The following is a 26,082-nucleotide window of genomic DNA, read 5'->3' as shown; positions in this document are numbered from 1 at the left end:
CACAGACAGTGGCTCCAGGGCAGGTCACTCGTTACATCACTGCTTTTCCCAGTCTCAGACTTCTCAAAGAGATGACCTGATGTCCCCCTCCCAGTCCTGACCCAGCACGTGGCTCTCCCCAGAGCCTGGCTCAGCTCCTTTGCAGAGCAGAAGGGGCAGAGCAAGAAGAGAAAAGGCTGAAAGGCAGAGAGGGACAAGGAGAAAACTCTCCAGCTGCAGCTGGGAAGATGCTGATGAAAGTAGATGTGTGGACAAGGATGAAAAAGCAATTCATGTTTTGGGGTGAAATGCCCTTACGCATCAGAGCGACGGAGTATCCCTTCTTCACTGGTTTACTAGCTGCAGGTTCCTCCCAGTAGTATTCCAGAGGTACCTTCCCTGTGTTGTGAATTCTGAAACTGAAAAGCAAGAAGGAGGAGTAAAAAAAATGTCCAATAAATATAAAGCAAATAGTACAGTAACATTGTCTGAGGAACTTCTGGTATCACTTTCTGCTGAGGAGCACCTTCTTCCCCAGGCAACCCTGCTGCTCAGACTGCTGTCCTGGGCAGCCCTAATCAGTATTTCCAAGTCTGGATCTTTAAGAGGAAAGGGCCAACATGGTGCCCAGGACATGGAAGCTAAGGGGCTTACTCTGGACTATAGGCCTTGGTTTGACTGCAAACTTATTCCTGAGCAGCTGAGGACAGGTGACATGCAGTGACAGCAAACCCATGGCTGCTCTCAGCAGAACAGTCTGGCAGCACTGAGGCTCTCCTGACCACCATCTCCTGCTTGGCCTTGTGTGCACGAAAATGGGCCTGTGCTGGTTGGGGCTGGGGCAGAGTTCTGGCACGCAGGCACTGGGCCAGCCCTGGGCAGAGGCAGCTCCTGCTCCCAGGAGGAGCTGTGCCTGGCCTCCAGCACTCACGTGGCTGTCCTTGTGTGGAAGGGCAAGGTGTCCCTGAACTGAACCACGATGGTGTTCGTCTTCAACTGGGTGTAGGCCACAGCAGCACTGAGGCACACCTCGGCCTCCTGGGTGCTACCCTCCACCTCAGTGTGATCCGTTTCTGGGACTGGCTCGACCACCTGCAAACACAGGAGGGAGGAGTCACTGAGCAGAGCCCAGAAGGTCAGGCCTGGAAGGGAATCTTCTGCCCTCCAAGCTCAGCCTCATAGCGGGACTAGAAAGGACCATTCACTTTTACTTCCCCGGAAAGATGACAAAATTGGGACTGCTCTGCTACAGCAGTTGTTTCTACCCACTGATCCAAGCAGTCACTAGCACAGCTGTCAATGTCCCCATGGAGACTATAGCTGTGTTCCAGTCCCTGTCCTTCAGCCTTGTAGAGGGACTGACTCTTTTCCTGTCCCCTATAAATCCAGCAGGTCTCAAAATTTGGTGTAAGTTCCCCTGCTGGAGCTCTGTAGATGAAGAACCCCAAGACTGAAGAGTTCTAGAAAGCACCTTTTCCTTTTCTTAGGAGAAAGTGCTTTCCAGATTTCTTGTGTGGAGCAACAGCCACACTGCTGGGAGCTGGGGATGGGCATTTTGGGATGTGAGAGATCTCACTAGGAAAGTCTCCAACTGCAGATGTTCTGATAGAAAAGAGGATGGTTTAGAAGCCTTAAAATGGTCCAGAAACTCAGAATGAACCTTCTGATGTCCCAAACCCAAGATGAGTTTGCATGGCAATAATGAAAATAAAACCCGGAGTCTCTGGAGATGATCCTTCTCTGGACTCCTCCATACTGTCACACAGTGCCTGAGCTACTCCATGATGAGATATCCCACACAATACAGAGACTACAACCAAATTCTCTGGTATCCATGAGACAAAACTTGGACTTCACCAGCATATGCAGGAGAAGTGGATTTCTCTCTGCTTCAAAAGAAGAGACAGAGTGCAGCAGACTTAACTCCTTGCTGGTGAAAAGGCACCAAATGAGATGAAGACATTGCTAACACCATAAAATGGGATAAAATCATAAAACATTGTCCCCCATTCAACATGGGCTTCAACACTTGTGCTTGTGGCACAGACTGATGGTTTGTGTGGCTAAAGGTCTCTTGTCAAAAGGCTTCCCCTCCTGTGTGAGTGCATCCAGTCACTGTGCATCCACCTCTCCCCTGGACTGCACTGCTGGTGAACCTCACAGCTGTCCGATGTCAGAGGAAGCAGGAGCTACACCGCCAGCAGTGATGGTGTTATGGTGGTTCTTTTTGTAAAAGCTGGGTTGGTTTTTTTTGCCATTTTGCTTCTTACCTTCTGCACTTTATAGAATTTGTCTCCTGGGTCTTTCCTGGGGGTACTCTTCCATGTGACAATGCACTTTCGGTCATCCCAGTCCGGAACCTTCCTTGGTGGCAGCTGAAACTGGATCTTGGTCACCTTACATTTCACAAGGTGCCTCCTGTAGGTGACTGGGACATTTGATTTGAAGGACACTCTGATCTTCTTGGAACGGCGAGGACGGAGGTGTCCCACCTAGGGGGAGTCAAGACCAAACTGGAAGCACTGCCAAGGGCAGGACTGCCAGCAAAAGGAACTGATGTGGTGAGAAGCTGTGCCAGGAATCTGCGCCTCAGAGTGGATTAATGCAAAGTTTGATAGACAAAAGTGTGAACAGAAGGTGCCACCTGCCATAATATGAAGCCTTTGCTGCAAGGCTGGCAGTCTTGGCCCAGCCAGGCCAGGGACTGCATCTCCTACATGGCACTGGAACAGGCTGTCAGTGGTATGTGAGGACTCCCTGCCAGCTCCTGGGAACACCAGGGCAGGGCCTGAGCAGTGGGGAAAGGCAGAGCAATCCACGCTCACCTTGGGGGAGATGTGGAACGGGCCGTCTGCCTCCCACTCAAAGCGCAGGAACTGGTGCTGGGTGCGGTTCCTGATGGCGAAGGTCCTGCGGCAGCACTTCCCGACAGGACAGTGCCCAAAGTCCAGGTGATTCACTCTGATAGCTGTAAAGGAGGAGAGCAAGGGATCTCAGCATGCAGGGAGCTCCACACAGCCCCTCACATGCACAGACACCTGCACGTTCAGTGCTTCCTTGCTCCAAGCCTTCCTCCCTCTGGAGGGAGTCCACCATCCCACCACTTCCAGGGAAACACCCTGACACATCCTTAAGCCAGCAACGTGCAGCACAGCACACACTGCTCTGCGTGCATGGCTGCCATGCCCACAGGCCACCAAGTCCCGTGGGTGACAGCCCAGGCCTGGCTAGAGGGAGGACACACATGATCAGACATTGTCCTCCTCCTTGCTCCACCTTGGCAGCCTCTCCTCTCTTACCATCAATGATGTCTTTATTCAGGCTGCTCTTAGCATCCCTTTCCTCTGTGTCTTCCTTTAGTCCTCTGAAGATGAATCTGTCTCTGTGGCCTTCACCCACCAGCTCTACTAGGCTCTTGTTAGAGCAGGCGTCGGCCACCAACAGATGAATCTCCCCTTCCAGACGTTGAGCCAGGGTGGGTTTGAAAATGACATCAAACACTGCTGATTCCCCGTGACGCAGAAGGAAGAAAGGCTTTGTGGGCTTGCTCCCTGCACATCAATGGAAATCAGAGTTAAGTGATACAGCTGTACAGAGGAAATATTTCCATAGGAGATATGAGGAATAAGAGGTTGAAGCCAGCTGCCTTCTAAGCACAGGTTCTACCCCCAGTGGTTCCAGATCTTCTTCTATGTTCACAAGACACCTTGTGCCTATGCCACCTCCAGACACATCATCACTTAAGCAGCTTAACCTCAGGCTGATGCCCAGCCCTCATTCCATCTGCTTCCAGCCAGCTCCAGCCATATGCAAAGCTGAGCCAAAGAGTGCTTTTGGCTTCTGCTGGCTGTCTGTGTGCTCAAGGGCTGTGTCTGTTCAGGTTGGTACCTTCCTACATACAGCAAATACCTCAGAGGGTCCACTGTGGTAGTGACAGTCCCCCACAACTCAACACCCCACATCTAGAACACAAGAACTTCCTACAACTTGCTAGGAGGAAACCCTGCAAAAAGGCCCCAAGAAAAGCTTGGGGGACAGAGAGCCCAAGGAACAAAACTGTGCCTAACATCTGGCTGCTGCTCAGAGAAGCCAAGAGCAGGCTTGGCTGAGTTTTCCTCTTTGCATGATCACATTTAATGGGTAATGAATTTACCATTTATGATGGAGTCCTCATCTTCAGTGCGGAATACCTCGAGTGTGGAGGCCCTGCCCTTCAAGAAGAACGCTCCGTACTCGTGCTCCAGGCGTAACATAAACTGAGAAAAGGGAAACCAGAGCACAATGATGCTGTGTGAGTACAGGGTGGCACAGGGACTGACACCACAGTGCTGCTGGTCCCACATGGCAGCCCAGCACCTCTCCCACTACTAACAGCACTTAGCACAAAAGTGAAGTCAAACCAGACAAGAAAAAAGGAAGTTCAGAGGCATCTGGGTAGAACTGACACAGAACCAAACAGGACAGAAAGTAATGAGCAGAATGTAATTAAACCACATCCAAGTCTACTTCAAATGTAGTAAACTGGGATCAAATACAATCTAATGGAACTGGAAAATCACACATGTCCATGAGAACAAAAGGTGACCTGAGAGACGGGGGGAAAATACTCCACCACCTTTCTTGTGTTCAACTTAAAGAAGAAAGAGTGGATGGAAAATTTCCAAGAATTCCTTTCTTGGAGAACAGATGTCAGTCACTTGCTTCAAAAGAATTTCTGACACCTCTTCCTAGGCCTGCCGTGTTTTCTGGGACCCTTCCCCTGTGCCACAAGCACTCGTTGCCACACCAGACCATTCCTTGAGCAGGTCCTCCCCACCTTGAGAGGTATGATGCCATCATTCCGTACGACCAGGGGCAGTTTCTGGGATGTCCCCACGTGGTGCCTCTTGAAGCGCAGCACGGCCGTTCCCCTCTTGCTGCGAGCGCGGGGGCACACGACCGTCAGCTGCGCCTCCTGCGCCTTCCCACTGATGGTGAAGGTCACGGTTTGGGGTTTAATTTTCACAGGGCTGCAGGAGAGGCACAGAAACAATTTCAGCTGGCACTAACGCATTTCTCACTAGGCAGGCAAAGCAACAAGGGCCACAGCGTTTTCCCTTCCTGGTGCTCCTGTACCCCACAACATGGACCCCACCAGCCTCTTCCCAATCCATTCAAGGCCATTCACAAGAGGAATCTGCTCCAAAGAGCCAGAGCCTTCCACAATAACAGTTAAAAATAATTTCACTTCATTGAATTATGCAGTACAGCAGGTAAATAATGAGGCACCAGATGACATATGGCAAATCCCCTGGCTGCACTGAGATGAACTTATGCAACAAGCAAAAGCACAGCATGAAGGCAGTACAAAAGCAAGAAGGCAAAAACACATCATCATTACCATCAGTAAATATCATTTCCATGAGCAGTAAAAAAACCAATTGCTATTAGCAATTAGACTTCTCTTGTTCCAATTCAGCCACTAAAGGGTTGAGGAAGAGCAGGCCAAAGCCCCAGTACACAGGTCCCAGAGCAGAGGAACCAGACTCCTCTTTCATACCAGCTCCAATCACTCACATAAAACAGCTTAATGAATGCCAGGGAATCACAGAGGATCACCTATTTTTACAGAAACAAAGAGGAAAGTGTGACTGCTGACTTGCTGGTACAGAAACTGCTTCATCCAAGCCTTTGTCCTTGGAACCCCCAGCTCAGCTGCAGCACATCTCAGTAACTTCCAGTTGGCTACCTAATATTTGCCTGTCTTCTTAGTTCCTCATACAGGCTAAACCATCAGCCTCATTTTTCTGCTCTATCTAAGAGTTACTGCCTCCCAGATCATCTCATGCCAAGTACTCTGCCTGAGGCTACTGAAAGCATTAGAGCTAACAAGAGGTCTGTGCCTTTCCAGGGGAGAGGCAGGTATCAGTGAGGCCTCCCCAATATTTCACAGGGTCAGTTACCCTTTGGGGATGACAAGGGAAGCCTTGAAAGTGCAGTTGTAGTTCTGCTCATCTGGCGGGGTGAAGGTCACTGTAGCAACAGCATAGGATGAGCCAGGAATGGACATCTTGACTGGATCCAACTTGAAAACGTTGTTGATAGGGATTTGTTCCTTGGGGGAATCCAGAGAGCAGTGTTAGGAGAAAACACCTTTCAAGATGACACAGTTTTATACATAAATGCATTACTGAGAACAGCCCCAGACGTTGTGTCTTCCTTCCTCCTTCCCTGGGCAGGCTCCCGTCCTCCCAGGGAATGCTGACCTTGTGCTAAAGCATTGTGTGTTTGGAGTGCAGGAAGCTTCCCCAGCCTATATGGGAGATGGGCAGTGCATGGAAGATCCTGCAGCTAACCCAGAACTGGCCTTCAAAGAGAAGGAAAAGCCAGGGAGCCCGAGGAAATGCTCTGCTTTGAGCCCTGGCATGTCAGCTCATAAGAGCCCCTCTCTGCGTGTGCTTCCAGGAGAGGTTCAGAAGGATTCACTTCTCCCACTGAAGACCCAGAGGTGTGAGCCAAAACATTGCCCAAGACATGCACAATTCCACACAACTGTTCCCTGGCTCTGCTGCTCTCCCCCGCAGTTTGACCTGCACTGAGCTACACTAGTCTGGGCCACAGGAAGCAACGCATCTGGAGAACAAAAGAGGCTCTCACCCGGCCCTTAGAGTGCAACCACCACCTTGGCCTCCTGTTCTTACCTCTCCAGGCAGGGGTTTGATGGAGAGGACCACATCACATGGCAGGCTGCTTGCACTGTAGATACTGAAATGAGCTTCTACCTCTTGGCCAACCAGAACCTTGTTGAAGATGAACCTGTTCTCATCTCTGACGAACAGGCCCGTGCCTTTCACCGACTGCATCTTGCGGTCGAGGTCGGTGCTGCTGCAGATCGGGTACTCCTCAAAGATTAACAGCACATCCTCAGCAAGTCCTGGGGACACACCAGAGGGATGAGCATGGAGAAGCCTCCCTGATGAGTTTATCTGGACCCTGCTGGCCTCTCAGAAGGCTTGATAAGCCCTTTCTGCCCGGGTGACTGCTAAACCCAGCCTTGGCTGGGGGAACTGGCTGTGAGGATGGAGCTCAGTCTACCTCAGTCTTAGAGAGCATTGCTTTCCTTTTATCCTTCCATGCATCCCTCTCAGCCTGAGAGGGATGAGTCCACTGGTGGACTTGAAGAGGGCTGGAACCTCTGAGGATTTTAAGCTGGGACACCAGGGCTAGCATGCCTCTCTATCCAAGCAGTAAGTTGAGGTGTAGCATTGTGTTTGTTAATTGTAATGCATTTCTAGCAGTAAGTTTTGTAATCTTTCTTTATTTATACTGTCATAGCATATTTTATTCTTGATGGATTGTTCCTTTCTCCCCTGTGTTACTGGGTTTGCCCTGGCTGCCCATCTCTCCAAAGATCTGCCCCTCTGTTCCCTCTTCCTCCTCCTATTGAATGTCTATCCCTCCCCAAGCCTGCCTCTTTCTCGAGACACTTCCCTATCAATCTTGCATCCTTTGAAACCCCACTGATTTGTTTAAATTATTCTCCTCCCCTGCAGCCCTTTATTGGTTTAAACACTGCTGCATTCCCCGCCTTGTCTTCCACCTCCAATTTCTCCCTATTGGTCTAAGATTGTATCCTCCCCTGAGACCTCCTTCCCCTTATCATCTGATGTATGCATTTGAGTTTGCCCTTTCTGTCACTGAACCTCTGCGAGTCAACTTCTTTGGGAACCATACAGAGGGCCTCTCCCTGATCCTTGTCCCTACCCTGGCACAGTCTGCAGTCCACGGCAGCCGTAGAGCGGCCGTGCCCTGCAGCTGCAGCCCGGATTGGGCAGCTTTCTGGGGGCAGCCCGCCCGTGCTGTCGGTGCCGGGAGCTGGTCGGAATAATCCGGCACCGTGGCATTGAGGTGCTGCTCAGCAGCAGGTGTGACCAAGGGCACTGAGGGCAGTAGGTACCTGGGAGGCAGGACTCGGCAATCAGGGTGAAGGGAATGCCCAGGGGATTCTCCTTGGGGTCTCTGCCCGGGATGTCAATGTAGAGCTGCTCCTCACATTTGCCCTCCTGCCCTGCGAAGCAGTCCACTGTGATCTTCTGCTGTCCCCACGGACCGATGGAGCCGGAGCAGGGGGACACCGTGAACATGCCAAGATTGAGGTGACTCTGCAGAAAAAGTTCCAGGAGAGGCTGATGGCTGATAGCTGTGCCTTGAGCACCCCACCAAAGAGTATGTCCTGCCTTGGCCTCCAGCTGGGCCCAAGCACCCAGTCCCAGGGCAGGGAAGGATGACTTCATGGCCCAAAGGCAGCCCCAGGCTGGGAGCAACAAGCCAAGAAGAGCTACAAATCCGTCCCAGGGGGCAGAGAGAAAGGAATGTAAGTGTAAAGAATTAAGGTGGTAGCTGTGCTCCTTCAATCTCCAGATGTAACAGAGGAGATCAGAAATACCTGTGAGAAATGATGGGAGAGAGGTAGGGGACTGCAAAGAAGAAAAAGCAATGTTGTCTGAGCTCTGTGGACTGGGAGTTCAGGGGGATGTTTTTGCTTCTGAGGTGTTCACAGACCTATGCTGGCTTGCAGCTACCAAACACAGGACCTGCTCCCCTCTGTGACCCCACAACTCCAGGTCAGAGCCAGACTACAGGACTGTCAGTGGGACTGAGCAGATACTGGTCTTGCAGACCACATCCCACCCTGTGGCGATGAGCCCCAGCCTGGGCACAGCAGCATCTTCTCACATCCCCTGCAGCAGCACTGCTGGGCAGCAGGAGTCACCCACCTGTGTAAAGGAGCTTGATTTCCTTGCTATTGAGAGCCTAGCAGCCAATGGAGCAGATTCCCCTTCCTTTGAGCTGAGAGGAGAAAGCAGAGGTATCTGTCATCTGAGCTCCCCTGCCTTTCTCTGAGGCCAAAGCTGGCCTTCCTGCTCACAGAGGAAAGCCTTGTGTCCTGCTGGCTCCCAGAGAGCAGCCAGCAGCACCCACTGAGAGCACCTGCTGGACTGAGCAGCTCTGTCACCAGCTTCATACTACACATGTGGATACCCAGGCCTTTTTTTGCTCCCTCTCCTCAAGCCAGGCATGCAAATGCACAACAGCCCAGGTCCCCTGGCTGCCTGCCACATCCAGCCGTGGGGTGGTGTTGTAGTGTGTTTTTAAGTTTTTGTAATATTCCCTCGTGTTATGTATTGTTCCCCCCCCCATTCTGTGAAGATGGTTTTGCTCCCCTTTAAGTTTCCTGCCGTAGCCTTGCTGGCAGTTATGTTACTGTGGTTATCCCTGCCCTTGGTTTGTGTCAATTACCTATGTTATATAATTTCTCCTCCCTTTTATTCCCTTTTAAGTAAACTTCTCCTCCTCCCCGGGCCCAGTCAATCACCCCCCACACCTCCCAGTCTTCCAGAACCTTCGTCTCACTAGGGGTCATGGTTGTTTGAGGTCCCGGGGCCCCTCCTTTAATATGTACTTATTGGATTCACTATGTTGTCTGTTATGTTAAGGTCATCCCCCGACCTTCCCTAATTGGTTAATTTGTAAACCCCTCCTTCGGTTTCCACCTCCCTTTAAAACCCTTGTCCTCCCCCACTGTCTTCTATCACTCCCTGTTGGTCGCTGGCCCCTCCACGTCGGATTGCCAGAGGCATTAAACCCATTTGGACCCCGGGGAGTGTCTGACTCTGTCCTTCAACCAGCACAGCAGCTTTGGCCGATACCTCGTCCCTTGCAGGCACAGCCCGAGGCCACTGACGCCGAGGGGTGCGTGAAGCAGCCAGCCCTGGGGCTCTGCCACCGGGACTGACTCCCACCGACTGCAGTGGGCTGTTGGTCGCCCTCTCGCTAGCCGGACTTCAGGTTTCAGGCCATGGACTGCTGCAGGGTGGTGCCTCCTCAGACAGGAAGGGTGGTCAGGGCTGCTCGTACCTTTTGCTTTCTGATGTAGATGCATCCTCGGCTGGTTGGCGGATGCAGAATTTGAAGTGGAGCATGTCTTTGTTCTCCAGCACCACAGTCTGGCTCTTCTTGGTGCCCTTGATCATGGCTCCAAAGTTGATGGGTGAGGCAGGCTCAATGCTGTACTCGCTGTACACGGCTTTGGCCGACACCTTCAGTGGGATGTCAGCGACAACCTGGCCTCCTCGACCTAATCTGGCGTCTGTCACCTGTGTCCACAGGAAGGGCAGGTAAACAATGCAAAGAGGCCAGCCTCTACCCCAGTCCCCAGCCTCCCTCCCCAGCCTCCAGTTTGCCCCTCCCTGTTTAAGCATCTCCTCCAGAATCACATTCTCAGCTCCACTTAGGAAGCCTCCCAAATGATGTTGAAAGACTTTGTGCACGTAGGAGAGAGGATTCTCCAGTTAAAGGCCTCCTTCCATTAGACATCTATCCTGTTCACACTCCCAAAGCACCGTGTGATAACACAGCCTGGCCCAGGCAGCTCACCTGGCAGTACAGGATGGGTCTGTTCTTGAGGAGCATTTCACTGGTGGGGTGGAAGAGCATCTCAACATTCACAGCAGGCTGGGAGGCAATCAGCACGCCCGACTGAGGCGCAACAGTGAAGTGGGATGCCGCGTCTCGCATCCTGGGACCTGCACCCTTCAGCATGAACCTGGGGAGAAAGGGAAGGAATGGAGATCTCTGCAGTTAAAAGTACTGGTGCCACCAGCACAGCCAGGACTTTGCATAGGACCAGAAAAAAAAAGGGAGAGTCCAGCTCTGCTCAGGGAATCTTGGATCTTGACAGAGAGTGCAGACAATTATGAGGTTACTGCAAGAAACCTTGACACCAACATTTTTCATTCCCTTCCTTACAGAGTCTCAGAAAGGGAAAGGAGGTGACCATCAAAGAAAGGCAATGAATCTCAGCATTTCAGTGGCTGAAATTTCTGGGGCTCTCCTTTGGGTTCCTACTGAGTTGTGAAGAACTGCTGGATTGTGGCTGGATTCTCTGGTAGAATAATTGAGATTAGAGAATTCAGGTTTTGTATTTACCATGAGGTAGCCAGCACGGAAATAGTTCTAGCAATTGACAGAGCATGCAGGCCTGGGAACCCAAGGAAATGCTCACTACCAGGCAGCAGGACTCACCTGTACTCAATGTTGTATACCCCTTTGTTGTTTAAACTTAGGACTTTCTTCACGTTATCCATGACATTAATGGTTCCAAATTCCAAGCTTCCTTCTGGACCTGAAGAAAACCCACAGAGTGAGGTCAAACACGGTATTTGTGAGCTGCTGCAGAATACAACAGGCCACAAGCTACATGGAGGTCTTGGTGCAAACCCCCTTCCAGCAAGTTTCTGTTCCTGAAAGTGTTTTCCAGCTGCCTTTTCTTTTCACACTCAAAATATCTGCAGGCTTAGTAGCTAAAGAGCTCGCCTTTCATTTCCTCGCTCCCAAGCACAAATCCAATTAGTTTATTTGCTGTGCCACGCCTGTGGGCATTGCCAACTGCCTGTTTATGTCACTGTTGTTTCAAAGCCCCAAAATCCAATCTGCACATGAAGCTGCACACTTCAAAGTTCAGAGGGGAGAGACTTAAGACTGTCACAGACCTGATAATGCTTTATTTCATGCAGGTTGCAGGGTACATGCTTTATGTATCCATGCCATCATTGTATCCCATCCCATCCCAGTGCTTTGGCTGCCCACCTCCCAAGGTAATGCAGTGCACCTGGACTGCTTTGTTTGGGAGGCATCCACTGACCTTCAGGTATGAAGTCAATGGTCAGAGAAACATCGTAGACCTCTGCAGAGATTTCAATGTTTTCAGTGTGGACAACCCCCAGGACGTTTTCTATATCTGAAACCTGAGGCAGCAAGAAACAAACATTGTTCAGATTATTCTTTTGAAAAGTCCTTGTCTCTGCTGGCTGCTTCCCCTATGGCCTCCCTGGCTTCACAAGCGTTGGTGGACTCCCAAGCTTTGCTAACCTGTTCCTCTCAGGGGCTACCCCAGTGAGATTCTGCTGCAGTAAAAAACCCTATCAGCCCAACTCTGCACTCCTGCAGCAGGGAATGCTGCTGCTAAAGCATCCTTGAGAGGCACAGGGGTGTAAGAACAACCACAAAAAGTGTGAGGTGTCTCAGAGCAGGTGGCAATCTCCAATCACCTAGCACCCTGTCCGAAATGCAGCCCCTAAACCATGGGGAACAAAATCCCAGGGGGAGAGTTTGTTGCACTATGCAAGGGCTTCAGACAAAGTCCAGGAGGAACGTAGAGATCACGCTACAGTCTGTACAACCAGACAACAGCCTTCAACCATTCACAGGGACAAGGTGGTTGTGCTACAGGCTCAGGATGAAGTGTCTGCTTATCTGGGGGGATGTGGATGCACTGCATGTTCTGGCAAATGCTGTGCAGAGGCAGAAATTGGGGTCACAGCACCCTCGTGTCTGGCAGGTGCAGCTCTTCGTGACTCTGTCCCTAGGAGCACGTGGCTGCTCACTGTGCCCTGCTCTGCCAGGCAGAGCACAGTTTCTCTCACCTCTAGTCGAAGGATCTTCTCAATTATGCCAATCTGCTCAGCCTTGAAATGCACTGTCACTTCCAACTCTGAGGAGGGATCAAGGATGCCATTATCTTGTGACAAGGAGAAGTTCTCAGCAAGGTAATCCAGCCCATTGAGCTGCCAGGCCATGGGCAGCAGGCTGTTGTTTTTCAGGACCAAGGTCCTGCTGTCAGTCCTGCAGAGAGAGGAAGGGAAGGCACTTGGCATCAGTTGCTGGATGGTCGCACCAGCCTCGCCACTGAATGCAACTTGGAGCAGCTCCATCCATGCCCCAGAAACCAGAGTCAAACGTTTTCTCTTTGTCACAAGTCTTGGAGCGCTTGTGGGATCACTGACCTGTGCAGAAGCAGCTTGTCAAAAGAGAGCTCTGGGGGGCTGATCTCCAGCTTCACATGCACCCCATAGCAGCACAGGCTGAAGACCACTGGTTCTGGGTTCTTCTCAATGCTGCAGATGAGCTTGTCTTCCAGGAAGCCAAGGGAAGTGGGGTATGCCCAAATGGTCAGCTCCTGGACACGGCCCCACAGGAAGAAATTAAAGGAGCTCTGAGTGTGAGCAGGAGGAGCAGCCCCTGGGCACTTCTACAGTGCCTGCTCTACCTGCCCTTCTCCTACCTGCTTCTCCTTTGGTTTCAGGGTTAGGCTGGGAGGGTCCAGAAGGAATGTCTCTGCTTCCCCATCATTCTCAAAGGAGAAGTGGACCTCTATGTCCATAGGGGAGATGTTGAGGATGGTTAGCTTCTCTGAGTTGCCGGGACAGTTCAGGGCCTTGTACCTGTCCACAAAAGGGGAAAAGGCTGCAGAGGAGACGTTGCCTTTGCCACACACCGAGGAGAGCACCGTGTGCACCCGAGGAAGCAGTGCTGGGAGACCCTGCTCTAACAGACAAGTGATGGAAATGGATCCCAGTCAGGGGCATGGGCGAGTGCTCATCCCTGCCTTACTCTGATGCCTTCCCCTGGACTCGGTGCCTCCAGCCCAGAAGCCTGATCATGCTCAGGCCACTTCAAGAGTTTTTAACACAACGTTAATTCAAGGGTGCCTAGAAAAATAACAGCATACCAGACACATGGGTTTTTTCCCCCTCCTTCTTGGGATGCCTTCCCTGCAGGGTATAAGGAAAGGCCTTTGGAAAAGGAGTTTAGCTAATCTCTTTCATGAAAGTCATGAAAGTACTTGGGATTTCATGGGTTAGCTCAGAGTCTGAGAAAGAAACATAAAGCATCAATTCCTAAGAGGAATGCAAAAAGATAACAAATGATTCTTCTTTCAGGTGTGGAAATGACTTTGGAATGAAAGTTAGAGAGAGGAATTTGGAGAAAGGGTTAAAGAGGCAAAGAGAGATCCCAGACCATCCATCAACCTGGAAAAAGATTGTAGGTATTTCAGTTTCATTTCCTTGGGCTGTCAAAAGAGACCTAGCCCTCGAGAGCTTCCATGGAAATAAGAACTTAATGTTAAATTTTTTTTTTTTTTAAGTGACAGTAAAAGTAGAAGTACACAATAGCTTCAATGACAGTGTGTTTATGCAGCTTTTATCCAGCAGTGAGCACGTAATGTCATTGCAGGAAAATGTAATTCCTGCTGTGTGTTCCCCTCGACACCTATTGGCAGGTCAACCATAAAATCTTATTAATAATTAGAGATTAATGAGAGGTTTACAAAACCATCTACAGAATAATTGCTAGAACAGGCTACCTGCAGAGCTCAAAGCACTTCAAAAACCACCATAAAGTTCATTTCCTATGGGTTGAAGCTGACATGTGGGGGGGGACACAAAAGTTGCCCCCCAAGTCACCTTTGGACTCGCAGCAGCACGCGGCTCTGGCCACCAAGGCGGCCACCAAGGCACCCACTGGGTAGGCAGAGCAGCTCCTCCAAGGCTCATTTGCCTCTTATCTGCTCAAGTTCACACATCTGTGGTCCTTCAAACCCATGTGTCTTCAAACCCACGTGTCTTTGGTCCTTCAAACCCAGAACTCTGATGGGATTGTGCCACCAGGACAGCATGTCTCTCCAGGCATGTCCAGAAAAGTACAAGGCCCAGCAGGGAGCACATACCACTCTCTTGATTTCCCACACAGCAGCGGTCCAAAGTGGTATTGCTTTGTGCTCTCAACGTATTCCTTGAAGATGACTTCGTCTTCCTTCATGGTTTTCCTGCACTGTGGAAACACCACCCTGGGCAGAGAAAGTGGGGAAGGAGGAGCTATGAGATGCTCCAAGTAGGAAATGCGGTCAGAAAGCCATAACCCTTCCTGGTGGCTGAGGTACCATGTGCCTTCCCAGCTCCCAGCACAGGAAGAGGGGCTGGGCAGCCTCAGGCAGCATGATCTGCCCAGGCCAGAAGCCCCAAGGGGCAGCCTGGCTGTGAGTTCAGGGGCAGCTGTGCTGTGGGAGGCTGCCAGGGCCCAGCCTTACCGTGGGTTCTGGTAGATGCTGGGGTACAGGCCGGTGCCACAGCAGGGCAGCTCGTACTGGCGCTTTGACTGCACGAGCTCAAACCTCAGTGTCTGCTCAAACCTCCCTGGCTTTTTGGCGGAGAAGTTGACCTTCAGTTCCACCTCACCGTGGGCAGGCACTATCCACCGGTACCGTTTCAGCCTGGCAATTTAGGAGGAGGCTTCAGACATTGCTGAGGAGCCAACAGAACAAGGAGGGTGCACTCGCCATCCCCCAGCACTGGCACAGACTCACTGTGGAGCTGGGGACGATGGACCTTGTTTGGCAAGAGGACCAAGAAGCAGAGGCATCACCTCCTCCCGTGCAGCTCACCTGAGGAATTCTGTGGGGACTGAGGCACCTCCCACTGTACTTTTGGATCCTGTTGCAGAGGAATCCCGGGGACTTTCTGCTCTCTGTGTGGAGATATGCTTCTCCTTTGCAGAGGTGTCTCTGCTGGTTGCTTTACCTGTCTTTGGATGGCCCTTGGAAGAACTGACCTTCACATCTGGGGCCTTGGGCTAAGGGGAGAGAGAAGAGGGAGAGAGAGGTGAGCCCTGAGACATCCCCATCCTGGAAAGCAAAAGGAGGGTTTGTTCACCAACGGAAGAGAGAAAAAATAAATAAGTCCACCTGTCCATGGACTTGGTCTCCCTTACTGGTGTTTGTTTTGCCTAGGACACCCCTGCTCACTCAGGACCCTCTCCTCAAAGGAAGTTCATGGTTTAAAGTGCTTTTCCCCCCTCTTGTCTTACAGAACTGCTCTGTCTCCAGCAGAACTTTCTCTTTTGTCCCATCCCTGACAGAAAGGAGACCTGCAGATATGGGACCCCATCACATCTTCACTGCCTCTCCACAATGCTCCCTTTCCATTCAACCTGCCCCGCTGTCCCCGTCTAGCCTGGTCCCTGCCCTGGCACCTTCAGTGCCAGCACCACTGGAGCACCCACCAGATCCTCTTCTATAGGAGCACCTTCTGGTGCCACAATGCTGAAGGGCTCCACACGCTCTGCAGAGCCCAGCCTCTCCTCTGGGTACTCGACTATGGAGAGCACAGCAGCAGGGGGAAGGGGGGGGGCATCAGGATGCAGTCCCAGATGTTTCAGCAGCTGAAACAGAAGAGAAAATCCTGTTTATACTTCTGTCACCTTCATCCTCACAACTCCTTCTTTGAAGGCACTGAGCTTTTGGTGATGGGGTTTTTAATTTACATTAAATACGAGTGCTTTGTTATGCCCAGCAGGGAGAGCAGGCTCCAGAGCAGACACAAGAGCTACAAGCAGGACTGGGAGAGTGACTCAGCTGAAGAAAACAATGGCCATGTCCTGGGAGGGTTTATGATTTCTGGGATGGGAAACTCTGAACAGATGGGATACTTGTACACAGAGCACTCCCACTTCCTGCCCATCTGAGGGATGGTGATAACCTCCCCATCCACACAGATGATAGTCTTTGTGGAATACCATCAGGGACCTAGACGTGGCTCTGTGCCATTATCACCTGGGGGAACACAATGCTCCAGGGCCCAAGACCACAGCAAGCTCAAGATCTGAGCCTTGCAAGGTTTTACCTGGTCTTCCGTTGGCAGCTTCCCATCCCTCAGGATCTGCCCAATCATGGCCTTTGGATCTGAGACCTCAATGTCCAGGCACGGCACCCCAATGTGCTCGTCTCCGACTGCTCCTTCGGCAGCTTCGCTTCGCGTCCCCAGCTGAGATGACTGAAGACTCCTTTGGTCTCCACTTTTTTGTTCAGGCTTCTTCTCCACCTTCTCCTGAGGCTTATTGGTCTTCTGACCTTTGTTTTCAGCTGGAGACTTTCCCTTTGGGATCACAGGTAACTGCACGGTACCCTGAACCCTGTCCCAGCAGGAGAAAACCTCTGCAACATTCTGCTGAGATGAATCATAAATCTGAAACCTCAGGATCAAGTTCTCCATCTCAGCTGGGTCCTCTGGGATTTCAGTTTCCCCCATCCCTGCAGTTTTGGTTTCCCATTTCTCCGGGGCTTTGGTTTCTCCGGTCTCAGGGGCTTTGGTTTCTCCGGTCTCAGAGGCTTCCTTCCCCTCGGGTGATCTGGTTTCCTCCTTCGCTGGTTTTGGAGTTTGCTTCCGCATGGAGACACCCTTCTTTCCCTTCTTTTCCTCCTTCCGCCTCTCTAAGGCTTTTGCCTCCTGCTCAAGCTTTCGAGCCAGCTGCTTCAGCTCCCTTCAGCAAACAAAACAGAAAACATTGCTGAGAGTCACCAGTCCTGGCTGGCCCTTCACTTCATTCCTTGACCCTGAGGCCAACATTTTCCTCCTCCCCCCACCAAATTCCAATACGATACATTCCCCCAAATCACCAACTCTTGGTCCAGCACCACCCTTTAGAATACTCAATCCTCAGTTCATCAAGAGGAGAAGGAGTCCTTCTTTGTGCCATGGACTTCTTGCCATGCGTGGCACTGCCCGGAGATCCTTTGCCATCGTGACATTTTCCTTCCATGCTCAGTGCTCTCACCACTGCGCATGGACCAGGGCTGCTTCTGGGGTTCCTTTTAAGGATGCCTTGTCTCTTTCCAAAAAGACACAGTCTCAACTTTGGGACATCTGTGCCCCCCATGTTGTTTGCACGCCCTGGTGCCGAGGGGTACCCACACTGAACCCTCCTGGTTCTGAGGCATTTCCCCCCCTGGAAGCAGTCTCTGTATCACAAGGAAACAGTCCATGGCTATAAAAAAAAAAGAGTCCAGCAAAAAATGCCACTACATCTTCTCCATTCTTCCAACATCTCTCTCTCTGCCCAGACCTTCATCACTCTTCCAGGAAGGGTTAATGTTCTGTAAAGTTTTCATTGTCCACAAAGGGGTTAAGAGCTCCCACAAGCAGCTGGACACATCGCTGGCTCCTCCCCCCCCCCCTTTCCTCCCTCTCAGCCTTGCTGCCACACGTGTTTATCAAGTTTCAGGGTAACTCTAAGGCACAGCTCTGTTTCTCTCTCTGTCTCCCAGAAGTGTGTAGAGGGGAATACCTCTCAGTAGTTCTTCAATGCTTCCACCCTTGGGCCCCTCAGGGTCAGGCCCACCTCTCCCAGGCTGCATGGCCTTCCCCTTCCCTGCACAGCCAGCAGCTGGGCTGGGGGAGAGATCAAACTCTCCTGCCTGAAATCCAAAGAGAACCTTCCATGGGGGAGCCCTGCTTTTAACCCTGTGTTCTCAGAGGTGGATCCAATGTCCCAATGGCCACATCAGGCACCAATATTAGAATCTGAGCACCTATTGGTGACCACAGCATCCCAGAAATCCTGTTTCTGGTCAAACCACCACACACTCCCAATCTCCACACTTTGCCTATGTGTCTTGAGCTGGGCTGCCTTGCTGAAGCAGAGCTTCTCCTGGGCTTGCCTACTGCTGCAGCTGCAGGGGAGCCTAAAGGACATGAGCTTTCATGGGTGCTGTCCCACCATAAGGAGAACCCTGGCAGATCAGCATTGCAAGGACTTGCAATGCTGTGGCAGGACCAGGACCCACAGCAAGGTTTGCTCTGTGCCCCACACCTGCCCATACCACAATCCCACTGTTTTGGTGAAGGGACATGATGAAGAAGGTGCAACTCAACACCATGGACCTAAAGACACCTCTAAAGGCAGTGCCAAGACAAGCCCAGAGCCAGCTCCCAGCTCCCTGCAGGCAGCATCTAAGGCAGGAGGGCTCACCACTCAAATAGAGAAGAAGATCTTCTGTCTCAGCAGAAGAAGGTCCTTCCTCTCTTGGGAGCCAGGGAGCTCAGAGTGGCCATCCCTGTGCTGCTTCTGGCCTTTGCTGTCCAGCACCTCTGAGCTCAGAGTCCCTGGAGCAGGGAAGCCCACCAGGGACAATAACCCATGGAAGAGCAGTAACCCATGGAAGGCTTACTCACTTTTTCCTCCGTATGCGCTTCCTTTCCAGGATTATTTTATCCACTTGTGCTTTCTTCTCCTCAGGGAGTGCATCATACTCATCCTCATCTATTTGCAAGATATGTTCTGCTTTCCTCTGCAGAGCTTTCTCCCGCTGCATTTCTTTAGCACAAACCAGAGGAGAAACCATGAGTGACTGCAAGCAGAGCTGGGTGCTCTGGGGCAGCTGCAAGGATTCACAGCTTTTCCTGACGCAGCCTATCATCCCAGGAGATATTGGGGAGCTCATATCCCTGCTCCAGAATTCAATCTCCCAAGCTATGGCCGGGCAGTGAGGTCCTGTGCTTTGCCTGGCTTAAGTGCACCAAAGCTGAGGACAGTTGTTTGTCACTGAGCTACAGCAGCTGGCACTTGTGCCCAAGCTTTAATGTTAGAGATTAAGGTGAGTCTTAAAACCTCAGATCTCCTGCAACTCTGAGATGAGTGCTGGTTACACTGAGGCAGAAGGCGGAAAGATGAATAAAAACATTTCTTACAAGCTCTGCTGCAAACCCAGATACACAGAGATAAGGGTGAGGGCTTGAGAGAAAAGATTTAAGAGGGATGGAGATATTTCACCTTCCTTCTCTGTTTCAGCTTCCTTCCTCTTTCTTTCAGCTTCCTCCCTGGCTTTCCAAGAATCATAATCCTCATGCAGGTTCACCATGAAGATATGACAACGATTCTTGACAGCTTTGAGTACACAGAGTAGGGAAGATTCCAGGCTGCTTGCAAAGAGGCTCTCCAAGCCATCAAAGATCACTCCCTTGGAGCAGTCTTTACGCTGTGAGTAAAGGGAAGAGTAAGTCAGCCATTGCACGCAGGGGCCTCACAGCTGGACAGTAATCCCAGATGTCCCAGGGCACCAGCTATCCTTGTTCCAAGTGCAGTAGCTAAGAGCAGCTGGGACCCGTCCTTAGGCTCTGCCAACTAAGGGCAGCTGCAGCTTCCCCCAGGGTTCCCTGCACACAGTCCAGGATCCTCGAGCAGCATGTACAGAGCTGCTCCTCCTCTCTGAGTCGTACCTCAGTGCCTTCTCTCCGGAGCAGGAATGTCTCCTTTTCCCCCACCCCACACACCTGCAGCCTCTCACTGAGGATGTCCACCAGCAGCTCCTCGGGCAGCACACAGCTCAAGCAGTTCAGCTCTTCCCCACGACTGCTGATGATGTTCAGCTGCTGGGGCGCTGGAGCAGTGGAAACTGTGAACTGCAATGGGAACCATTGTAAGGAAAAGAAACCACAGTGGAGAGCCCTGAACAACTCCCACCGCTGGGCTTGGAGCTGGGGTTCCTCACTAATGGAGACTAGAACAACCCTGCAGTGCAGGCTGGGGGCTCCAGGGGATGGTTCTGGAGGGCCCATGCCTTGGCCAGCAGAGACCCAAGCTTGCAAGCCCCAGTGCAGCCTCCCAGCACTTTGCTCATTGCCTGCAGCCACACTAGCCAGGACTGCACTTTGCCAGCAAACCACTGAGAACCAGTGGAGCTGTCTGCCAGAGCACATTCCCAGCCCAAGTCATGGCACATAGACCCACAGAGCCTCCAATGCAAGCGGCCCCTGCCCATCTCAAAGACAATGCAAAGGTCCCAGGCATCAACCAGGGCAGATCATGTTTACCTTGACGTCATGTTTACCAAGTTTGCTGGCTGACTTCTCCTTTTGTGATGGAGGGGTCTTTTCTTTGACATTCTTGTTGATTTTTTCCCCAGAGGCTCGTTTATTCTTGGTCTGAGATTTTTTATCTGTACAGGGAACAGATGGGGGCTTTGTAAAGCAAGCAGGCACCTTTGACTGCAATGGGCACAGCCTTGGGAAGGAACATGGCTCTTTTCCCCAGTCTGCTGGGCACTGGCAGCACTGTTTCCCAGAGGCAGCTCCTTCCCTGCTTCTCTTACCAGCATGGTAAAGCACACCATCCCATACTTGATTTTAAAGCCAGCACTGTGTCCCTCCTAACAACTGTGCACGCAGGTGACGCTGCTCACACAGCAGTTCCCCTGCAGATCAAGCCAGAGATTTGTCCTCTAGGAGCATTGTTTCCATACACTGCACCCATCCTGCATTCCCATGTGGAGACCTGCAGCCCTGCCACACTTCCATCACCCATCTCCACTGAAGCTAAATCCTCCTTGTGGGAAAAGCCCAGCTGGGACCCAGACTCTTCTTCCTTCCACCAGCTCCCAACCCAGCCAGGTTCAAAACTGAGCACTGCAAAACTTCCCCCTGCACCGAGCCAGGTCTGGCCTCACCCTGCAGAGCTCAGGGCACCAACTGCCCAGGAAGTTTCATAAAAGTCTCCAGTCTCACATGGAGAACAGCCCAACGAACTGTGTAACCTGACAGTGGCCATAGGTAACTCTCTGGAGAAAAGAGCTCATCTGGAGCACGTCTCTCATTGGAAATTCCTCTGGGAGGCTGTCCTTCCCTTCCTCTCGTTTGTAAGGTTACACGCATAGTCAGTCCTCGTGTGCTCAATGAGCCACTTCAGAAGGCTTTTTCCTTGTTCAGGTGGGCAGCAGTTCTGCCTGCTGCCCATAAGAAGAAGGCTCAATTCAGCTTTGAGGAAATATAAAATAGTTGGGAAAGAGACAGGCATGCTTTACCAGCCCTAGAGGAGCTCTTTTCTCCAGAGATTTACCTATGCCCACTGCCAGGTTACACAGCTCGTTGGGCTGTTCTCCATGTGAGACTGGAGGCTTCTATGAAACTTCCTGGGCAGTTGGTACCCCTAGAAAAACGAACATGTGCCAAGAAAAGAAGCAAAGGGGGCTATAAAAGAACCTTTTTGTGAGCCTTTAAAATTGATTTCATTTTTTTTTTTTTTGGCAAGCCAGTGATGCACTTTACCCATGTTCCCTAAGAGAAACCCAAGGACTGAAAAACTGCTGCTCTGAGTAAGCAGAAGTGGACAGTGGTGGTGGGTTTCTCAAGCACTGGCCCTGGGTCCTTACCAGCATTTCTCCTTACCAGCATCACCTTCGTCTTTGCCTTCCAGCTCCAGGGCAGCCTGGGTGCAGAGCTCCCGGGCACGGAGCCCCGCTGGGCTCCTGTCCTTGGCCATGGCCTCTTTCACCACGGTGTCGATGGACACGTAAGCAGCATCGTAATACTGACACAGGCCTGCTGCTATCTCTGTCTTTCCTGAGAGAGACAGGAGGACTGCTTGGTGACACTGGCACAGGAGGCATTGCAGGGACAGGCCCTGGAAAACCTCCAACAAATTTCAAAGTTAAAATGGCAGTGGGAAAGCAAGTGTCCCGCCAGGAGAGGCCATGAGTGATGCAGCTGCAGCGTGGATAGAAACTCTGAATTCTAGAGCCAAGTGGATCATCTCCACCTCCCGTTCAGCTGAGGACTTGCCTTAAGCACCATGGCCCACCAGGATGTGTTCCTCCTGCTTGTCCCTCTCCCTGCAGCCCTGGGCTGCAGCTCACGTACCTGCCCGGGGCGGCCCATGGATGATGACAACCATCCCTCCTTGGTGGGGCTGCGCCTCGCAGCTCCCTGAGTCCGGGTCAATGCCCAGGTGGCGCAGGACAGCCCGAGAGACAGGATTCCCAGCCTCTTTCACCATGGACTCAGGACAGAATGGGACAACTCTGTGACGTGCTGCAGTGCAAAACCAGGGGGAATAGTCAGCCTCCTGCCTACCTTTGATCCTCACCACCCTCCCCATGCCCTCAGGTCCCAGGAAAGGAGACTCAGTGAAAGCAAGATGAGATCGTTCTTTTGCTGCTAGGAAGGTGCAAATATAAAAGAGCCAGTGATATTAGACCTGGTCCTTTTGGCTGAGGAACTCATCCAGCCCTAGTCTTTGTGGCTAAGGGACACAAGGGGAATATCCTGATTATTTCCCCAGTCTGTGGCAGGCAGACAGGAGCTTGCTTTGGCTGCACTCAGGATTGGAAGAGGATGCCACAGCCCTTCAGCCAAGAGTTCCTCCACCAAGCTGGGGAACAGGCAGCTGCTAAAAGCACGGGCTTTCCCTGGAGAGCGAGGTGACAGAGAGTTCAGGGTGTATGGGCTGGAGTCCCTGCTGTGACCACAGGCAAAACAGACACCACGAAACCCTGTTTTCTGACCTGCTGCTGCCTTGCCCATGGCCTTGGCCTCAGCCTCAGTCCTGGCCTTGAGCTCTGCCTCTTGAGCCTTTGCCCTCAACTGTGCTTCATGGTCCTGCAGCACCTCTGGAGGCAGCGTCTCACCCACGGCACGTGGAGGCAGAAAAAATCTCTTTTGGTACTCAGACCCCATTGCCATCCGCAGGATCTGTGTGTGGAGGGAAGAGAAGCCATAAGCAAGATTCCTTTTCTTGCCTTTCATCACAAAGACTCAACAAACCCATTTTCTGTCTCCTCCCTCCCAACAACACAAGCTATTTAGTTTAGGTCCTCCCATAGCATGTCAGCAGAGCTGGCTTTGCCCTGGGGTTTGCCTCCATCTCCCTGGCACAAGCCTGGGAATGCTGGAGTGCTGTGAAGCTTGGGCAGCGTGTACATGGGGCCCAGACTTCTCACCTTCTCCTCCTCAAGGTACTGCTCATCAAAATCCAGGGAGTAAAACTCAATAGGGAAGTTGCATGGGTTCTTCACCACCACTGTGGCCTCCACCCCATCGCTGTTCACCAGCATCCCTCCCATCTTTAGTGCTGGGGGCCTGAACTCCAACCGTGGCTCCAGACCTTGTCCTGAGAGGTGCAGCTTTAAGCGATTGCTGCTCCCACAAACGATAAACTCCAGCTCATTCTTGTAAGACCTCTGAAAAGAGGAAAGTACAGAAAACTCATCCATGAAGTCCCAGGTGACAGGACCCCAAATACAGCAATGCTTGCCCCAAGGTCAGGGTGTTATCAGTCCCTCCAAGGTGAATGGAAACCAGATATTTACTTATGCTAGGGACTAGAGCATCTGTAGTAGTCTGGGTCTGAGTAACTGGGATGAATGCTGGTGTGCACTGTAACTGGGTATCAGATGGATGTACAATGGCCTGTCAGACATTTTCACCTAGTCATGCAGGAGTGCAGTGCTCATGGGAAAGACCCTCAGGGTTACAGTGTCCAGACACAGTCCTGGCACTGCTGCATCAGGCAAACACCAGCTCCAGGAGAGAGGCAAATGAGCTCTTGCTGGCAAGAAATAAGGGTCATCTTCTCTGCTTAGTGTCTGGCTCTGGTCCAAGCCAGACACAAGATGGTTACATTTCTTGAGCAATTAAAAGATCCCTGGGAGTGTGTGTGGGCACAGAAGCACTTGTGTCCATGCTGGTACACACTGCCACTTTGCAAGACCCAGCAGCCACAGGCAAACCACATTTGGAAGTGCTTTGTCCTTTGAGCTGCATCCCCAGCTGCACAGGAATGTGCAGGCAGGCCAGAGCCCCAGGGACTGCTGGCAGCACCCCACTACAGGTGACTGTCCTGCCGTGCCCAGGAAGGTGGGTGGTGGCTGTTTGGTCTGTCAGTCCTGCAGCAGGATGAGCCATTCCAGGATTATCCTCTGTGAGTGGGCAGCTGCTCTGCACTGAGTGTCACAGCTGCAAATACAGCCAGGCAAGGGGCAGGCTGAGGGGAGTTGGGCACATCCCCCCCATGTGCCAAGAGGCAGCCTCAGAGCCCTGGAGCTCTCTGTGCAAGCTCCCTGTGGGCATTTCAAAGCACATCTCACGGGAGTGCTCTGTGGGGTGAACTGAGCCACGCTGAGTACGGGGTTTGCAGAAAGCTCCCTGTGAAGGCAGAGCTCCTACCACACTCTCTGCACCAGGCCCTCATTTCCAGATAGCCCTGACAGGCCTCCTGGGCTGACACCCGCCAATCTCACCTCCTCCTTGGGTGTAAACTGGATATGCAGATTCTGCCACTTTCCTGGATCAAGGGTTCCTTTGGAGGGCATCACATCAAAGGGACAGGGCTCGTGTTGATTGTTCTGGGCACAGAAACCAATAATGTGAGGTCTCCTCGTGTTCTGAGACACTGACATGGTGCTGAGAGCACCCACAGCCAAACCAAGTGTGGCCCCAAAGCCCAGAGCTGGAGGGAAGCCCTGTGAACAGGGCAGGCAGATAGGGAACTACTGTCCTCGGAGGAGGAGGAGGAATGGGTGAAGATGGCAGCAAAGCAAAGCATCAGCTAATGGAACAGGTTGAGGCATACCAGCCTTGATCTAGACCCTCAGAAGTTTCCACAAACACACTGTAGACCCAAGTGCTCAAGCAGCCACAGAGCAGAAAGGGCAAGAGTCACAAAGAAAACCCAACCAAGTCCTGTGTTCAATGTTGCCTGTGCTTTACCCTCAGAGCAGGCTTGTTGGAAGCAATGAACCATTTGCAGGGTACTCGGAACCAGTTGAAGAGTCGGATGGTCTCAACCTGGCAGTCCCCAATAAAGATGTCAGAGAACTGCAGTCTGTTCTTGGAGAGGGTGAGTGACAGTTCAGACACAGTGGCACGGATGCGGATGCTGTACATAGGGCCTTCTGTCACCTGGAGAAGGACAGAGAATTCAGCAGAGCGTGCAGGTGACATCTGCTGCTGTGCCCAGCCTGCTGCCTGCCCCAAGAGCTGTGGTACCTCTATGGGCAGCACCACTTCCACGTCACCATATGGCTTGTGGGCACTTTCAAAGCGCACGTCGAAGTCCACGCTGTTGTTGGGGGGCAGGCAAATCATCTGGTCCAGGCCCACGCTGAAACCTTGAAGAGATGAACACAAAGCAGCTGAGATACACACAAAACACAAAATGTGTACAAGCACGTTAAAGCCTTACAGGTGTCCTGGCTGAGAGGTGTGGCAAAAGCCCCACGCTGCGCTGTGACCTGGACAAAATCTTAAGAGTGCACCTGAACACCCTTCAGACACAGTGAGCCACTGTGTGATGGAAGGGCAGCCTTGCCTCAAGGCCTCTTTTGGAAACCTCTTTTGATCCACCAGGGGATCTCACAGGCTGCTTCCTCAATAAAGGCTGAATACAGGTGCTGTGAACCTGTGTGAACTCCAAACAAAGCACTCCCAAAATACAGCAGACCCCACTGGTTGGCAAAACAAGCCCACAGAGTGTCCAAAGAAACTTGCTGCTCGTGGGAGCCAAGGGTGGAAGATGCTGAGAGGTGACCAGGCTGATGGTCACCATTGGCCCCTGCACTGAAGCGTTAGGGCAGTCACAGGCAGGCCAGGTCCCTGGGCATGGCTGGCCAGGAGAGTTCTGCCTCTACAGCTCCCAGCAGGGGCACTGAGAAGAAAAAGCTCAGAAACCTCCCCAGGT

At 51.9% G+C, this 26,082-nt stretch overlaps 1 protein-coding gene across 12 annotated transcripts in view; it reads right to left on the bottom strand.

Annotated features, from left to right (window-relative positions):
- The window catches only part of LOC106630510 (hydrocephalus-inducing protein homolog), a 71,512-nt gene that overhangs the window by 3,530 nt on the left and 41,900 nt on the right, over positions 1-26,082 (bottom strand). For 5 of the 12 annotated variants that reach the window (XM_074551094.1, XM_074551091.1, XM_074551098.1 and 2 more), the window contains 33 exons: positions 25,113-25,513; positions 24,644-24,748; positions 23,345-23,584; positions 22,910-23,096; positions 22,266-22,436; positions 21,795-21,968; positions 20,445-20,569; positions 19,905-20,033; positions 19,405-19,609; positions 18,807-18,948; positions 16,479-17,115; positions 15,859-16,017; positions 15,242-15,429; positions 14,888-15,070; positions 14,528-14,647; positions 13,082-13,241; positions 12,804-12,976; positions 12,444-12,642; positions 11,663-11,765; positions 11,044-11,143; positions 10,396-10,564; positions 9,877-10,115; positions 8,736-8,808; positions 7,916-8,120; positions 6,660-6,892; positions 5,922-6,073; positions 4,796-4,988; positions 4,133-4,235; positions 3,279-3,530; positions 2,805-2,947; positions 2,250-2,471; positions 911-1,071; positions 298-398 (listed from right to left, as the gene is read on the bottom strand). In XM_074551094.1, coding sequence (XP_074407195.1) covers positions 298-398; positions 911-1,071; positions 2,250-2,471; positions 2,805-2,947; positions 3,279-3,530; positions 4,133-4,235; positions 4,796-4,988; positions 5,922-6,073; positions 6,660-6,892; positions 7,916-8,120; positions 8,736-8,808; positions 9,877-10,115; positions 10,396-10,564; positions 11,044-11,143; positions 11,663-11,765; positions 12,444-12,642; positions 12,804-12,976; positions 13,082-13,241; positions 14,528-14,647; positions 14,888-15,070; positions 15,242-15,429; positions 15,859-16,017; positions 16,479-17,115; positions 18,807-18,948; positions 19,405-19,609; positions 19,905-20,033; positions 20,445-20,569; positions 21,795-21,968; positions 22,266-22,436; positions 22,910-23,096; positions 23,345-23,584; positions 24,644-24,748; positions 25,113-25,513 — 6,147 coding nt within the window. Of the gene's footprint in view, positions 1-297; positions 399-910; positions 1,072-2,249; positions 2,472-2,804; positions 2,948-3,278; positions 3,531-4,132; positions 4,236-4,795; positions 4,989-5,359; positions 5,578-5,921; positions 6,074-6,659; positions 6,893-7,915; positions 8,121-8,735; positions 8,809-9,876; positions 10,116-10,395; positions 10,565-11,043; positions 11,144-11,662; positions 11,766-12,443; positions 12,643-12,803; positions 12,977-13,081; positions 13,242-14,527; positions 14,648-14,887; positions 15,071-15,241; positions 15,430-15,858; positions 16,018-16,478; positions 17,116-18,806; positions 18,949-19,404; positions 19,610-19,904; positions 20,034-20,444; positions 20,570-21,794; positions 21,969-22,265; positions 22,437-22,909; positions 23,097-23,344; positions 23,585-24,643; positions 24,749-25,112; positions 25,514-26,082 lie in introns of those variants that run through there. The other 7 variants (XM_074551092.1, XM_074551099.1, XM_074551096.1 and 4 more) reach the window with 7 other exon arrangements.

The sequence above is a fragment of the Zonotrichia albicollis genome, chromosome 13 (assembly GCF_047830755.1).
Source record: "Zonotrichia albicollis isolate bZonAlb1 chromosome 13, bZonAlb1.hap1, whole genome shotgun sequence".
Classification (NCBI taxonomy): domain Eukaryota; kingdom Metazoa; phylum Chordata; class Aves; order Passeriformes; family Passerellidae; genus Zonotrichia; species Zonotrichia albicollis.
This window is presented reverse-complemented; position numbering and strand designations above follow the sequence as displayed.